A 17,053-nucleotide genomic window follows, 5' to 3' on the forward strand; every position below is an offset into this window, starting at 1 on the left:
TGCATTTGCAATTCAGATAAGTCAAATTAGAGTACTAATCTCAACCCTCCTTGATAGATTTTGAGCTGGAAATCCCTGGCAGTGGTGATGATCATCAAATCTGAAAACATGAGTGATGAAGCCTCATGAGAAGATAGTCACAAAACATCCAAATGTGTTTAGTGTGGTTTAATAGGCTGTCATTTTGTCAGATAGGCTGGATTTAAAGAATGAAATTAAGCTACAGCACGACAAAACCTTGTCAATTAATAACACTTCAAAAAGGAACATGACAACTGTTCAAGGAAGATCATGAATAAGAAGCAACTCCAAAGTAGAAGGAATTGGTGGATGCACCACTTTCTCTCTGGAAATCTGATGCTAGAAGAGAGGCATCTCTCAGATATGGGCCAAACATAATGCAAGCTCAGCCTTCTGCAGGGTTCTTGGAGGCCTCTGGATCTTGATTGAGTCAGCAAGCCCAGGGAAGCGTGAAAAGAGAAAGCAGGAGCAAAAATCAGAGTTTGGAATGATTTCAATGGCTCTTCAGCAAAGTTGCTGCAAGAGCTGACCTGCTGGTGTACTTGACTTTTAGCATATGCAAAGCAAAATATGCCAAGAATCAGCAGAACCAACAGTATGGGAAAAGTTGCAGGGACTGTAACTTTGTGCTAATTTCATTTAAACCTTGAGGGATTCCCTTCAAATGTGTCCTTCATGCACTCTCAAAACTTGTTCTACACTTGAAAACGTGTCCAGTGGAGGCAAAGTGTTCTCACCTGGGTGTCTCAGTCAGTTGGATGAAGCTTTTTTCAAAGGATGCTGAGAAACTGAGAAAACTGTTTCTGCAATAGTTTCAGGGGTGGGGACATGGGGTTGTGCTCTCCAAGAATCTCCAATCCAACCTGATGGATTTGACTAAATTTTTGCTTAAGAATTGGTCCAAACTAAGGAGTTTGAGCCAAGATGGCCCATCATGTTAAAGAGGCTGGATCTCACACATTTCTATAGACATCACTGGAGGTGCAGATGTTGTTAGTGCTAGGTACCAATGCCTCAAAATGTTTGTTCTGAAAAATGTGGCATCTCTTTGTTGCTTGGATTTAGGCTTTGCTTGTGGCTCATCTGTGGCTGGGCCACAGTAGCCCATTACTGCCTGTGAATATCCTTTGGTTCAGTGAATGCCACCCCATATTCCAGCTGCATTTGGCAACCTGAGTCTGTCAAAAACCTTGCAGTGTTTCCACAGTTGCAAAAATACATTGCATTTTTTCCAGTGCCTATTTTAGTGATTATGGCTGTGTTTGCACATCTCAGGAAGGAAACTGTGATAGTGCCTAATGCCAGAGATATTGGAGGCAAGTGCTGTGTGTGTCCCACCTGACAGATCTGGAACAAAAAGCAGCCATTTGCTTCCGACCCAGAACTATCAGTGTTCTTAGGGGAACACTTTTGGAAGATACATTCTGGTGTAATGGTTTTGTAACAGGGACAAATGATCACTATTTCAGCCATGTGAAGGGCCATGGGCTCCTCTGGGCCTTACACCAGAGCCAAGGATGAAAAGAAATGTTTTAACTGTCTTCTACCAGGCACTGGGAACATGGGGCTCTTTATGAACCCTGTGATTTATTTGAACATCAGCCTTTTTCTTTAGGTCCATTTCACAGCAGCATTGCATCTGCTGGATGGGGTTTGGTGTGTGAGTAACCTGGTACCTCCCTCCTAATTTCATCCCAGGTCCCTGTCATTAATCCAATATTAATGACCAAGAAACTAAACTGAGGAGAATGTAAATCCCACCATTTGCATGTTGTAGTATTTTACCATGGGCAGGTCAATCAAATGAAAAGCCCTTCAGTTAGGGAGCTGAAATGCTGCTTTGTCTTTACTCAGTTTATTGTCAGGACCTGGTGGTGCTGCTTCATCACCCAGTGTCTTGTAATTACACTCTCTAATGGGATGGAGAATGGGAATTGGGCTTGCTTTGGTTTTTTGGTTTTTCTTTGTGCTGCCCAAAAATGACTGAAAAGCATCAGAGGATTCCCTCAGGAGTGCCACAGCTTTGCAAGGAGGAGAGTGATGGGAAGCTGGATTTCAGACACTGAAATTTTAGTGTTGAAAGGGATTTTCACATTCAGTATTTGCAAATAGCTCAGAAAACCTTGCCACAGGTTTTTGGCCCTGTGAAGCACAAAGCAGCTCTGTGGAAGAAGGGCTGTGGGAGTTTTGCTACTTCCAAGGTCCTTTGGGTTTGTTTTTTATCTCCAGAGCACTTAATTGGGTGTTTCACCTTAGAACCTCCTTGTAGGTTTGCAGTTGTTAAACACTTTAGTTGCTGATTGAAGGGTGTGATGAGTTGAAAAAGGAGTATCTTACAGTCTTTACTGGTTGTTTTTATATACTAAATAATAATATAAATCTCATAAAATAGGGATGCTTTAATCAGCCAGAATCTTAAATGCATTCCCAAATAAAACTTTCCATATTCTATTGAGTGTGCCTGAACAGGCTACCTGGGAGAACTAAAGCCATTAACAAATACTAGAGGCAATCAAAGGAAAGGTGAGTGGACTTTGCTTCATGTCCCTTGCTCATTTTTATATTTAAATATGTATTTTGACCTCTTTCTGCCTGCTGTAGTCTCTTTTCTCCTCTTAGGGCTCTGAGTAGCAGCTGAATTTTCCCAAAAGGGAATTGTTCAAAGGTGAGGTGTTCAGAGCTGAGAATCAGTGAGACACTTAATGCATCCAAATGAGCTGAAGTTTGGAAGTGTTTGACAAAGTGTAAATGGATGCTGCAGAGGAATCAGACCTGCTTTAGAAGCTGTTGTATAAGTCCATCCTAAATGCAAAGGGTTTCAGTATTGACCCTTGAGGAAATGATTAATCAAATGGATTAAGGTTTCAGTAAATCAGTTGCTTGCTGTTAAATTTTGGTGTGGTCTCATCTGTAACACAGTTATAACCTCCAGCCAGCATATGTGGAATAAATACATGTGAATAAAACTAATGTGAATGTGCAAATAAAACCTGTGAACACTTGAAGGAAGAAAGCCTGGAGCATTTGCACTTGAATTTTAGTGACCTGCTTGTGAGAGTTGAAGGGAGGAACTTTGGGTAAGAGAAGCATCCTTTGCCAGACATAAATATTTAAACTAGGATACTTTCTATGCCAAGCAGGCTTGAGGGAAAAGGAGTGAAGCAAAACCTGGCTGGTGTGAATGTGGCAGAGACACAGCAAACATGAGGTGGTGTCTGCCATATGGATTTAACTGAATTTAAATACTTTACCTTTGTCAAAGTGGCATCCTCACTCCAGAAGTGCTGCTGTCCCCATAGAGCCCCTAGTGCTGCTTTGGTGTGTGTTGATACCTGATGGGAGCTGTGAAGATGCAGCCAGACTGCTCTCAAAGGTTCCCAGTGGAAAGATGAGGCAGGGGGCACAAACTAAAATACTGGAAATTTCATTTAAACGTAAGAAGAAGCAATTTTTGAGGATGGTCCCACACTGCAACAGGCTGTCCAGCCTGGCTGTGGCTCCTCCACCTTTGGAGCTACTCAAAGCTCAATTGGACATTATCCTGGTCAGCCTGTTGTTGGTCCTGCTGTGACCAGGGGACAGGGACCAGACTATCTCCAAAACTCCTCCCAGTCTCAGGTGTTCTCTTATTCTGTGAGTGCCTGCAAAGGAGAAGAGCAGTTTAAAATGGTGATGGAAGATGGACTTAGCATCAAGAGTTCCCTTTGAAGGGAGGAAACTGTAGAACTCAAATAGAATCCAGTGGTGATGGAAGTTCTGGGAAATGTTGTGTGCAGTCATGACTTACAGAGTGGGTGTGATAGTAGAGATGGGGAGTGAGAAGCAGGCATGAGTGAGAGATAACACACACAATGAGGGAAGAAAAGAGGAGTTTAAACCCAATCACTTCCCTGCAGAGGGATAAGTGGCAGAAGAAGCAGCAGCTGCAGTGCCTCTGCCCTGGGTGCAGGACTCAGGGCTGATAAGGGGAGAACTCTTGGTGAAGGTGAGAAGGGTGGCTCATAATTAGATTTATCTGACAGGTAGCTCTAGCATGAGCTACTCAGTGCACTGGTATCTCTACAGCAAACAGATAAACACTGATAGCTGTCAGCATTGACTCAGAGCTGATAACCCATCAGCCTGTCTCCAAGCAGTCTCCACCTGAGCATGTGCCCTGCTGGTCCCTCTGTACCACCCAGAGACTGAGCATAACCCGCTCCCTTTGCTGGTAGGAAATCCTGAAACCAGTGCTTGGCCAACCCCTGAACAGGGGAGGAAAGTACTGATCAACAAAACATCTCAGTGCACAGTTTTGCCCTCATGCTGGTTTGTATTTTGGTCTCTTGGCTGGCAATTCCCATGAGGGATTAGGTAAGATTACTTGTCAGTAAAGAAAAAGAAATTCATCTTTCTTTGTTTCTGCTCAAAGATCTCCCAGATGGTAAGACATCAGATGGCCAAAATTTGGAATGAATATTCAGTTACTTCAAAATCTGGGCTGAACTTGACAGGAGGACACGTTCTTCAGGATTGGCATGGAACAATTCACCAGTACTGTGTAGTCCTTCTCTAGCTCTTTACAATATTTATTCTGCTTTTATTAGAGAAAAGTTAGAACCACTGATGTTTGAAAAGGTGAGGCATGTAACTTTGAGTTTCATATCTAGATTTGACATAGCATTCCCATCAAGTATTTGTGCCCAGAACTTGTATCCAGCAATGGAAGCCAGGTGCCTTGCTGATATATATGCAAAATTCTTAAAGCTTTAGGGGTGCACACTGTTGGAAGATGTATTTAAGCTCATCTGTTCTGCTGTGGCCTTTGTCATGCAGCCAGGCACAGAATGGAATTTGAAACACCAACCTCATTGTTTAATGTCAGCTTGTCTCTTGTGCAATATCATTGTCCTTGTTTGACTTAGAAACTCTCATATTTTTCAAGGTGAGCCCTCATTCCTGGGAGGGCTGAGAGAATTGGAGCTTTTTGTGTTTAAGCAAATATGTTATGTCATTCCAGTGCTCAGCTCTGCAGTGACTCTCAGCTAATGAGCTGGAATCTGAGCTGTGACTGTGCAGGAGTCAATGCTCTTAGTCACCACCCCGATACTCAGAGCAGGTTCCTGGTTTGGCTTACCTCATAGTTAATGGTGCATCTTTTGGCAAAAGGTGTGGTGTGTCATCATCAACCACTGAAACCCTGCAAAGTGCTGGGGAAACTTACTGGAGCAGAGGAGGAAGTGGTGTTTGCCTGGCCAGAAAATGCAGGGTCTGCTCAAGGAGGGCAAATTCTTGCCTGTGAGTGCAGCTGTCAAAGGGAAGCACTGTTGTGCAGCCCTTGGATCAATACTGGAGCCCTGTGGGCTTTACTTTGATCAAATGGCTCCTGCAGTGTCTCAGATTTATCCAACTGATCACTTGGGACTGCTGTGCTACCCTGGCTGCCTAGTGCAAGGCTCAGCCAGCTGGAGAAATACAGGAGTGTAACTCAGGGAAATTAGGTCAATCCCAATGCTTTCTCCTTAGTTTATTGTCATTTCACCACATTTTAGGCTCTGTGTGGCAACCCCAGCTGCCTGTGGGAGGAATGACTTCATGCACATCTTCTTTCAAAAGATGCAAACTCTGATTCCATATTCTTGATTTTTGCATAATGTTTATGAAATAAAAGAAGGAATATATGGCAAAACTCAGCTCAAAGAGGAATTTAATGGTACCGAGTCCTCTTTTACATCAGCTAAATGCATTATCCACAGGAGTTATCAGCATCCTCACATAGGGAAGGGTACAGGTGCTGTAGCAGTGTAAAAGATCCTTCTTTTAGGCCAGCAACAGCAGATTTAAACATGGATTGCATTGGTGCTGTGCACACACAGGAATTCATAACTCTAGAGTGTCTCTGTCTGTGGGATCTCTCAGTCCATGTGTCCCTCATCTGAAAGCAGCATGTGTTCAGCTTCTCTTGAGACCCTTACAAGCTATTCCACATTCAAATGCAAATACTTAATAAACAAAGCTTAAGGATCATATGATTCTTTAGACAGTAAATCTGGTGGCTCAGAGTTGTACACATATTTGGCAGATTATAGGTTTACCACTGGCAGATAATCTTTTAAAGACCCAGTGGCTTTACTCCTTTTGTTAGCTAATTAAAAAAGGAGAAAGAACTTCAAGCTGTAATTAGACCTCTTAAAACACATATTACTCCCTGAATGGTCTATACAACCAGGATAAATGTATAATTAGGAGCTTTCAGCAAACATGATTAAAGCCAGTCATGTGTCCTAGGCCATCAAACATTTATGTGTGCAGGAGATTGAGAGTAAAGTCAGTATGAAGGTGTGACTAGAAACCACATTGTACTTTTTATCTGTGGGACCTGATGTTCTTAGAGGTCTTTTCCAACCTAAACAATTCAATGGTTCTGTATTATGAATATTTAACTCCAACTGTGAAAGCTTTTTTCAGCTGTAAATTCTGGAAGGAGTGTCACATCCATAGCTTCTAGTGTTTGGTGACACTGGTGACAGTAATGAGACCAGGTCCCTTGGACCTCATGATCTGTCACTCTTGCTGTCTATGGCTTGCTCATAGTTTAAGAAATGTAGAAGTTGGCAGGTAAAATGTTCTATTCCTTATTGGCACATCCCCAAGGGATAAAGATTTGTATCCCTTCTGAAACTCACTTCTATTTTGAGGAATTTGGTTTCTTTTGCTTTATGGCTAGAGGCTGTTTTTCCTTCTATGTATTTGGGAGATGGGAAGAAGAGAGCCCATCCATTGACCTTTGTACCTCCCATTCATAGGTGTGGGTGCTTTCTCCATGCATTAATTTCTGCTGATGTCATCTCTTGAAGGGAAATTCCCAGGAAGGCTGTGACAGTTCTGGGTCTCTGCAGCCAACATTCTTTCCATATGTTGATGGTTTATGGTGTACTGGAATCTTCCCTGGCTTGTGTCTCACCAGCCACACAAGCTGGAGAAAGGGACTGGAAGCCCTGAGCCCCACAACCTGCCTGCTGTGAGTTCCAGGAGCAGATTTTGTACCCTGGCTTGCTCCTGGAGCTCGTAGCAGGCAGGTTGTGTGGGCCAGGTGTCCCTTCCCAATGCCACAGCCAGGCTGGTGCCACAGAGCTGCTCTGTGGCTGCAGAATCCAGCACAGCCAGGGAGCTGCACCTTGGGCTGGCACACAGGCAACGAGGGGGATTGAGGCTATGAAAACCCTCTGCATCTCTCCAAACCTGGAGGTGGTGGCAGCTCTCATGGAGGTGCAGACAGTCTCTGATATAACTGCGTTCCAAAATTAAAGACAAATTAATTGCTTGCCCTAATAGCACCTTGTTTCAAAAAAACTTCCGTTTCAGGCATTTAATTTTAGGAAAACACTGCTGATAAGTGTTGAGGCTGCTGGGCTTAACCTATGGGGAGGGAATTAGTTCAGGTCCTGAAAGCTGACTCAGATATTTTCAATTTTCCTGCCAGAAACCTACTTGCACAGATGAACAAATTACAGCAGAGTTACCAAGTCATATAGAAAGAAACTGGCTTCTTCAATATATATCAATTTCTGCTTGGGGAACAGTGAAATTCAGTTAAAGTCTGAGCTGCCTGTTCTGCTTTGAGCACTGGCAGAATTGAGCTGGTGTCAGCCCTTTTTCTTTCATTAAACTCCTGAGAACCCTGAGGTAGTACATAAATGGAAAAGCAGTGGGGGGAAAATCCAGTGCAGAGGAAATGGCAGAGGTTCTGCTACAGCTGTGGAAGAGAACACAATTTCCCTCAGCATGTGGAATATCTGACTTTGCCATGTGTTTGTGCAGGTTGTCATGTCCACATACACTTGGAGAGGAAAAGGGATGTTCTATGGGTGGATGTGTACAAATGTACACAAAAAATAGCAGTTGTCTGTATTGCATATGGAGTGGGTTTGGGACCAGTTTCTGAGTGGTTCATGGAATTTGCCTGTGGTGCAAATGAGCAGCAGCATAAGAATTTTAGAGTTGTTTTGTTGTTTGTATTTTTTTCTTCTTATATGGAAGACAAAAAGACAAGGCCTGTCATGGATGGAGCCACTTTTTGCCTTGGGGAGCTCCCCAGCTGTCCCTCTTCAGAGCTAAAACATAAATTTTGAGTGACTGATTAGAGATGGAAGACGGGGGGTCCCAGCTCATTTTAGCAAATTAATTTTATCATATAAATTCCAACAGGGTGCATGCTAGCCAAAGATCCCAAAGAACTGGTAAGAAGAGGAATTAGCTCTTTAATCCTAGATATAGAGCTCCAAACCCAGGCACAGCATAGAACCAACTATAAATAATTCCCTAAATTGTTTTAGATTTTTGTATGTTTAATCTAGTTGTCACAACCTAATGGCTGGATGGTCTGTAGTCTTGCATATCTGATCTCAGAAGGGCAATACTATTCAGGTCTTAATGTGGATTATGTTTTTTAAGACTGCTTTTATTCCCAGATGAAATAAAAATCTTATTACTTAAGTTTGAATACCACTGGTTCAAAAAACATAGTTTAAATATTAAACAGATATTTGGAGTGTGTCAGCATGGGATAAGCCAGGGAGAAGGATCTGAGGAGGAACTGAGAGGGAAGAGTGTATGTGTTACTTGTTGCAGATGATTTCATGGTATTGGGCATCTGATTCCATGGTATTGATGAAAGTGAGTCACTCTACCACAAAAGGAACACTTGGTACAGTTTTCCTGCTTTGCACAAGGATTGTAAGAGGAACCTTCTCACAGCATTGTTTGGAGGAAATTCCTACCCAGTGCATTCACTGGGGGCAATACCAGCTGGTGAGCACAGACTTGTGTCATTTTTCTGTAGGTATTTCAAATTTCAGGAACATCCAGTGCATTTACAAACTTGTCATTCTCCAGTTGTAGGTAACACTGCCCATTTCATCCCAGGCAGGTGACTACTTTGCCTGTCACCCTCTCTGTGATCCAGCTCTAAACCTCCTCAGAAACCACAGCCAGCCTGCAGTTCCCTGCTTTCTAATTCTGCATGACTAAGCCTTTCAGCACGTTATAAATACTGTTGCTCATTCAAAATACTTTGGTTACCTGTGCACCAATGACTGCCAGCATATTTCTGCAGTGGAGTGGTTGAGCATTGGGAAATTGGCTGAAATTAAATCCCTTGAGTCACAGTATTGCCCTTTCTGCTCACACCCACGTGTGTGAGTTCCGTGTGTGCAGCTTGTGGGAGATGTATGAACGTGAGCAGCACTGCACGCACCCTGCCAGCAAACAAGGAACCTGTATTCCTGCAGAAAATGCATATTGCTCCACAATTCACACCAAAATATGAGGAAGTGAAGAGTACACAAAAGTATTTTGTTTTTGTGGCTGTTGGAATGCTCAAAATGTTCTTTTCAACCAGGGAATCCAGTGAGGAAAACAATGCAAACGTGTCAGTGGTAGATTTTTGTCTGCTGATGGATGTATTTATGACTGAGGCACATGGCTTGGAGTCTGCATGGTGTTTTCCATGTTTGTGAATGAGACTTGTACTCTAGCTTGGATTTGTTGTAGGCACAAAATCAGTCATTTCCCTTGACTTTTTCCTATCTGAAGAAGGAGAATTGGTAATTGCTCATTTTTCCCAAAGCACTTTCATGGTTAAGGACATATCATAAGCACAGAATCACAGAGGAAGGGAAGGAACTTAAAATTCATCCCATCCCACCCCCTGCCATGGGCAGGGGCACCTTCCACTGTCCCAGGTTACTCCAAATCCCATCCAAACTTGCCTTAGACACTTCCAAGGATGGGGCAGCCACAGCTGCTCTGGGCATCCTGTGCCAGGGCCTCACCATCCTCACAGGGAACAATTTCTTCCTAATATCTAATTTAAGCATGCCTTCCTTCAGTTTAAATCCCTGCTGTTCTTCTCACAAATGATCTACAGAATAATGACAGCAAATTGAGGACTTATAGAGGTTAAATTTGTAGAAATATATTTCCCTGTGCTTACAACTTTCTGCATTGACTGCTTCATTTCTGTCCCTGCAATTATTTCTGGGTGTAGCTCAAGCTGCTTAGATGGCTGAGAGTTTGTTCTCATGTATCTGGTATTCAGGCATCAAAGCATTGTGTCTTAGCCTGCACTTAGCAGCACCCAGAAAACTGCAGGGGCAGTGAAAGAGCTTAGGTTGAAAATCAGGTCCTCACAGTTCATGAAAGTGTTGATTGAAATGGGCCATTAAAAAAATTCTATTGGATAAGCAAATTCTTTGTGGCCATTTTAGATTGAGTTGTGCTGAATGTGAGGTGTATCCTTGTGGCATTCACATTCTCTGAACAGAGAGAGGAAAGAGAAAACAACTCTTATCTTTACTTGCTGCTCCTGTTGTTTTTGCACATGTGGAATATTAGGAAGACTGTTTACCTGAAGTGATTTGTCAGTTGGATTCTGCTGAGGATTGTTTTGTTTCCTTGGCCAGTTGGAAGAAGCTGTGTCCTGACTGTCTGGAGACAGTCATGATCTTTCTTTAGTATATATAGTATAATACAGTATAGTATAGTATAGTATAGTATCCTTTTAGTATTCTTTAATATAGTACAGTATAATGTAATATAATGTAGTTTTAATAAAGCAATTGTTCAGCATTCTGGATCAATGGAGTCAGCTGCCAGTCATTCCCAGATGTTGGGGTCGCCTGTTTTTTGATATATCCTCACCCTGTGGGATTGCCCTTCAGCCAGCCAGGCAGTGCTCCCTGGGCAGCTGAATGCCTCCTGCATGCCCCTGCCCTGTGTGGCTCTGGATCATTCCCTGCAGGTCCTGCTTGCAGAGGACACAGATGTTCCTGGGTTCCCAGTGAAGCTCAGGTCTCCTCTGAGAGTTTTGGGGAGGTGTCCGCTGCTGTTCAAGGCAAGTGGAGTGAGATGGGTGCTTAGCACCTTTGAAAGATTCCATTACTCCATAGCTTTTAGTGAAGGAAGACATTTAGTTTGGGGGGTTGCAGGTTCCACTCTTTCCCAGCTTTGAATAGCCTTTAGGATTTCCCAGTAGAACCTGTCCTTGGCACACTGGGAAGGATGGGTTGTGCTCAGCAGGAGTTGCTGTTCCTGGATCCCAGAGCAGGGTTTGTTACACTCACCCACCTCCCCAGGCCTTCCCAAAGCAGCAAGAGTGAGCTGGGATCTGGCAACAAACTGGGGGTCTTCTGCCTCTTTTAGGACATGTTCTTGAATGTCACTGAGTAAATGTTTTATTATTACTTTTCTTTCATGCCTATAAATATTCACAAAAACTTAGCGTCCCTTTCTTCTGGGCAAAAGACAAATGAAACAGCTCTGAAGTTCTAAAAATAAATGCATACAGGAGCATCATTTTCCAGTCACATGAACTTGTATTTCCCTGACTGCTGTCCATCCTGAATTAAAAAAGCCAAGGGGGGACCTGCTAATGTTTCTATTTCTTTTCTCAGTATTTCTGGCTCTTTGTGCTCTCCCGGGGTTTGGTTGGCATTGGTGAAGCGAGTTATTCTACTATTGCACCAACCATCATCGGAGACCTGTTCACCAAAAACACAAGGACCCTGATGCTCTCTGTTTTCTACTTTGCAATTCCTCTGGGCAGGTAAGTGACACAAAGATTCTTCAATCTGCTTATGGCTTCTCTCTTAAATAAACTCACATAGATCTGAAATTGCTAATGATGATAGTTCTTGACCTTGGCTGGAATGTAGACAGGAAAATATTGTGAGCAGTGACTAATTAGTTGCAGGAATTAGATTCTTTTTTTTGCCCTGTTACTGGTTCATGTGTGACTTTTGGGAACTAATGGGAAGTTCGTTGTTGGTTTATTTAGTTTTTTTCCTCCATTTTTACAGCAATGGGGTGGAAATGGAATAAAAATATTTTAGCTGACTTTTTATTCCAGTGGAATTTCTTTATCAGCCCAACACAGTATCTGATTGTTGGGACAGGAGGGAATCTGTCATTATTTTTATTTTTTAAAATAATGGCTGACCCTCTATTGTGGTATTGTCAGCAAGGTGGCTTTGCATAGTTTGCATAGTTTCCCAGAGCTGGACAACATCCTGGGAAAAAGGGCAATATGGGTTCATTTCCAGCAGGGAATCCATGGGCAACATGTTCCAAACTCAGAGAAAAACTTCTGGTGGTGCATTTTACAAGCTGGAGCACTTACCTGTGAGATAAAACTCACAAACATCCTTTTGCTCTTGAGGAAATAGAGAGAAACAGATCCTTAACTGGTGAAAAGAGTATTTTGCCAAGAGGACCAAGGATTCCAAGTATTCACATAGAAAATTCAATGAACTTAAAAGAAATTACAAATATTCATCCTGTTGAGCCTGATTCTGGGACTTCATTGTCTCAACATCCAGCAGCAGCGTGGATTACAAAGCCATGGAGGATAGGACAAGGGGTGTAAACTGAAAGAGGCTTTGATTGGATATTAGGAAGAAATTCCTCCCTGTGAAGGTGGTGAAGCCCTGGCACAGATTCCCAGAGCAGCTGTGGCTGCCCCTGGATCCCTGGAAGTGCCCAAGGCTGGACAGGCCTTGGAGCAGCCTGGGACAGTGGGAGGTGTCCCTGCCATGGCAGGGGATAGAACTGGATGAATTTTAAGTTTCTTCCCAACCCAAACCAGTCTGTGATGATTCATGGCTTGATTTTGGGGCCTGTCTGGGTAAAATGCCCAGTTCTAGGGAGGTCTGACGACCTCCAAAGCTTAGCAGACTCTTCAATAAAGGAAGGGGGGTCAGGGAGGGGGTTCACAGTTGTCCCATTGCAATCCTAGGAACTTTAGCCAAGGCAGTCTCAGCAACAAATGCAGCAGTTTTGAAAAAGGGTATTTACTTCAGTTCATGTTGAGAGAAATGTGGCTATGTTCACCTTTAGTCTCTTGTGATGCACCTTTTGTCTTACATGTGGCTGAAGGTCTCCCAACAAACTTCTTGGATGTTCTTCTTGGTTTTTCTTCCAAGCTAACAGCAAGCAGTCTCTTCCTGCTTAATTAGAACCAAGTATTATTTAGTGGCAAGAAGAAAAATAATCTAATGATGGAATACGGCCTGTCCTTGAAGGGCACTTTTTAACTGAAAGCTTGGACATAAAATTGTTCAATATTCATATCAGTACAGAGAAAGGCCTGATGTAGAAGTGAAATTGGGAAATAAATTCTTTTAAAGTCTTTCTTTCCATCCACTGTAGATTGAAAGGTCAGCTATAAACTTCCAAATTTCCATCAGATTTGGACATTTTTAGATCAGCACTGCTGGGTAGAGTCACATAGTAGCCACCATCTGCTTCAATCCCCATCTCTCTTCCTGTAGGACAAGAGAGCTGAGGACACACAGTTGGTTGTGCCTCTCTTTGCCTTTGTCTGAGAACAGCTGTGAGTGTGGCACACTTCAGGCTCTGACCAGCTCTCTCTTGGCCTTTCTTGCAGTGGCTTGGGGTACATCACTGGCTCGAGTGTGAAGCAGGTTGCTGGAGACTGGCACTGGGCACTGCGGGTAAGTCCCTCTTAATGGCACACCTTAATGAGAGCTGGTTGGTTGATTAGTGTTAGCAAGAGTTCCATCACACAATGGCCCAACCTGTTATTGTATCTGAAAGGTGAAGGATTGGAGGTCACATCTGTGGGTGTTGAGTGCACGGCAGATGCACTCTCTAAGCAAAGATTTATGAGCTTGTGGCACTTGGAGTTTTCCCTGCTTGGGAGCAAGAATTTTCCAATCACTTTGTTATCAATCAATCAATCAATCATGACTTTTTGATGGGGGCAGGAAGATGAGGCATTGGCCTTAAATCAACTCCACAGTCTTTCAGTCTCCTGCTGTCAAGAAACTCTGAGAATGGCTTCCGGCTTTGAGGAAAAAACACTTTGTTCCAGTTTCCGCTTGTTTTTCTGCCCTGAGACACTCCATTTCCTTCTATTTTAACCTCTTGGGACCCTGATAAATGGGCTGAAAAGATAATCCACTCCAATCACATGCTCACAAACAGCTTCTGCACACAAAGATGTCTTGAAAGAGCCGAGAGGAAGTGGCCCAGCAGAACTGGTTTCTGACCTTTGGTGCTGTGGGTGGCATGTGAGGTGCATTCTCTGGCTCTGGCACTTCATGGGAACCATGAATGTCATGAAGCTCAGGCCAGCACTGTTTATAACAGTTGGTGATGAAATGCAAGGGTTCCCATCTGAAGCAAATACACCCTCTGTGACACAGGCCATGCCCAGGGTAAGCAAAGCCAGGAGCATCACCATGAATGGTTCATCTGGGAGAGTGGAGGGCAGTTTCCAGCTGTGCACCTGGAGTGGAAAGTGGAGTAGCCTAAAGCTTCCCACCAGGAGGATGCTGCCTCATTAGCAGAAATATTTAAGAGTAACATGAACTTTTGAGCAGAGGCAAACACAAGAAGTAAAAACCCCAAAGCCTGTCCTCTGGTCAGTGGGCTTTAACTGGAGCACTCTTGGAAAACCCAAATGGTTAATCTGTGAAAAGAGATCATTACTAGAACTTTTCAGGTGGTGTCTTCATAGTTATCCTGAGAAATCCAGCTATCTGCAAGACTGTACCCCTTACAGCTCATGATTTCTACTATAAATGACACATTGGGGCAGGATTCCCTGGCTGTACAAAATCTGGGGAATCTGATGGGCTGCACACATCTGTGGGGGTTGCTTTGAACACAATTGCTCAGTCTTTGTAGTCACACAGCACATCTAAAAAGCATCCAGACATCAGTGTAAAGCAGCTTCCATCCCTGTGGCAATTGTGTGCTCTTACAAGATGGGAATGACTCCCCAAGATGATGCTTCCCTCTGTGCTCTCCTGTGGGCTCCAAATACAGAAGAGGTCAGGAATAATCCACACTTCAGTGGGCTGAAAAAGACAGCAGGGCACATGGACAAGTGGCAGCTTTGTCTCTAGATCTAACAATAAAGCAAGTGTTTCACTGCAGCATTACTGAGTGCCCATGGATATTGTCCTGATGGGTACTTAAGCTTTTAGATAAAAATCAAAGACACTTGCAATCATTTGGCTGTAGAAAAAACAGCATTTCCAATATTTTTTACTAGTTCTGTGTCTTCTGTTCATGTGTCATTAGGATACTGTATCGGGCTTCAATGTATTCCTGGATGAGTGATTTTCCTGACTTTTAAATTCTGAAATACTTTTGTCTTTCCTTCCCAAGAAGGATTGTGAGTTTGTCATCTTTGGACATGAAATACTGTTCCATGTGTAAAGGCAATTCTTAGGTTAATAATGGAAGCTTTTTTTTTTCTTGGACAGGAATTATTTTTTAAATAGCATGTCTAGATGAGATGATAGTTCAGTGAAATCCATATTCCTATTTTCCTGATGGAGCTGTTTTCCATTCTGACAATAATGGAATTTCAGTGTCAAAACAGGAATAGTTCTTATAAATGCTGTGGGATCTTTGTATTTTTGCCTGGTGCCTGGGAGAAAGGGTTAGATATTGGGAAACCAAGCCCTTGAATGTGTTGTTTCCCTATCTTCCAGCCTGAATTTCAATGTTTCTTGGTCGGTTGTACTGAGGAAGATGCCTGAAAACAGGAAGCCATTGTGGGTTAGCTGGAAGAGGGATGTGTATCAAGCAAGGGTTTTCAAAACCAGCATGTTCCCTACATCCAGAGATCTTTCAGCTCAATCTTAATTGCCTTTAAATGGCCTCTGCACTCACCCAGAAACCAGCTGGTCTCTCAGGCCAGCTGGGAGTAGGTTTCCAAAGAGTTAAACATCACTCAAGAATCATGTTTAGATGACTCTTGGTACTTATTAACACAATGGACTGCCTTACTCAGGGTATTTTCAAAGCTGCATGTGTCCAGAGTGAGATGAGAGAGCCCAGGGAATGACATGGAGGAAGGAGAGGAGCAGATGCCTCGATGCTCACAGGTTCTGGCTGGCTGTGAGGAGCAGTCACTGAAACCAAAAGGATGTCTTCTGCTTCTTCCTGACCAGTCAAAGCAAACCCTCCTGGCTCCTGTGCTAATTCCCTGCTCCTTTCTTGCAGGTATCTCCACTCCTGGGAATGATAACAGGGACACTCATCTTGATATTTGTGCCTGCTGCTAAAAGAGGAAATGCTGAACAGCTTGGGGGGCAGCTGAAGGCTCGGACTTCATGGCTGAGAGACATGAAAGCATTGATTAGAAAGTAAGAGCATGAGTAAAAACCATGTTTTGCCTCTGGAACATCCAGTGGTCTGGATTTAGCACAGTGAGACTGGAAAGTGATGACATGCAGGGAGTTGCAGGAAGTTTAGTCTGTGGACCTAGGGAAGAAAATCACACTTACATGAGGTATTGACTGCTGTGACAATGATGAATTCCAAGTTTTGCTCTAACCTTTCCAAGACTGGCATCTAAGAAAAAGCTTGCTTTGCTTGGCTCATACTTCACACAAATCAGGGCCTTTGAAGTGTAGAAATTGCTGTGTTCCTGTATTAATTGTTGTGCCACTGCTGTTCAGACACTTAGATCCTTTTTCTTCTTTAAAAGAGCTATTCTGCTGAGGGGGAAAAGAGTTTCAGCAATTTAAGATAAAAAACCACACAGAACTTGAACTATGGCAAGTTTAAATATATCTGAACAACCACAGGTGGCTGAATCCATGAGAACTGAATGTGCTTGGGCACTTGTCTGTGTGCATAAAGGTTCACATGCTCACAAGTGCTTCAGCAGCTGCACTTCCTTCCAGATGTCTGGCCTGTGATTGTGCAAATACTTTCACTTGTGAATTCAGGGTTACCCTGTAATTCTGATGGGAAATTTATGATGGAACTACTGGCTAGAACACCTCCCTGGTATTGTCATCCAGGGCCAAAGGACTATGAAGAGCAATGTGAGCTAATTTAGCATTATTTCTATGTTACTGCCTTTGGTAGTTGGTGTAAGTAGTAACCATATGGTGGCATGGATGGGGAGGGAGAAGTGACACTGCTCCTCCAAGTAAACAGGTGACATTAGGGTGAAAGCCCTGAAAGTCACATATCCTGTCTTAGTGACCAAGTTCTGATTGCCTTCTCA

At 43.2% G+C, this 17,053-nt stretch overlaps 1 protein-coding gene across 3 annotated transcripts in view; it reads left to right on the forward strand.

Moving 5' to 3' along the window:
• LOC129129294 (sphingosine-1-phosphate transporter SPNS2-like) overlaps positions 1 to 17,053 on the forward strand; it is a 135,780-nt gene that overhangs the window by 72,706 nt on the left and 46,021 nt on the right. For all 3 annotated transcript variants that reach the window (XR_013184832.1, XR_013184833.1, XM_054647094.2), the window contains exons 4-6: positions 11,454 to 11,605; positions 13,445 to 13,511; positions 16,039 to 16,181. Coding sequence is in view for 1 of the 3 variants with exons in the window: in XM_054647094.2 (XP_054503069.1) it covers positions 11,454 to 11,605; positions 13,445 to 13,511; positions 16,039 to 16,181 (362 nt within the window). In the remaining 2 variants the exon portion in view is untranslated. The remainder of the gene's footprint in view (positions 1 to 11,453; positions 11,606 to 13,444; positions 13,512 to 16,038; positions 16,182 to 17,053) is intronic.

The sequence above is a fragment of the Agelaius phoeniceus genome, chromosome 20 (assembly GCF_051311805.1).
Source record: "Agelaius phoeniceus isolate bAgePho1 chromosome 20, bAgePho1.hap1, whole genome shotgun sequence".
Classification (NCBI taxonomy): Eukaryota; Metazoa; Chordata; class Aves; order Passeriformes; family Icteridae; genus Agelaius; species Agelaius phoeniceus.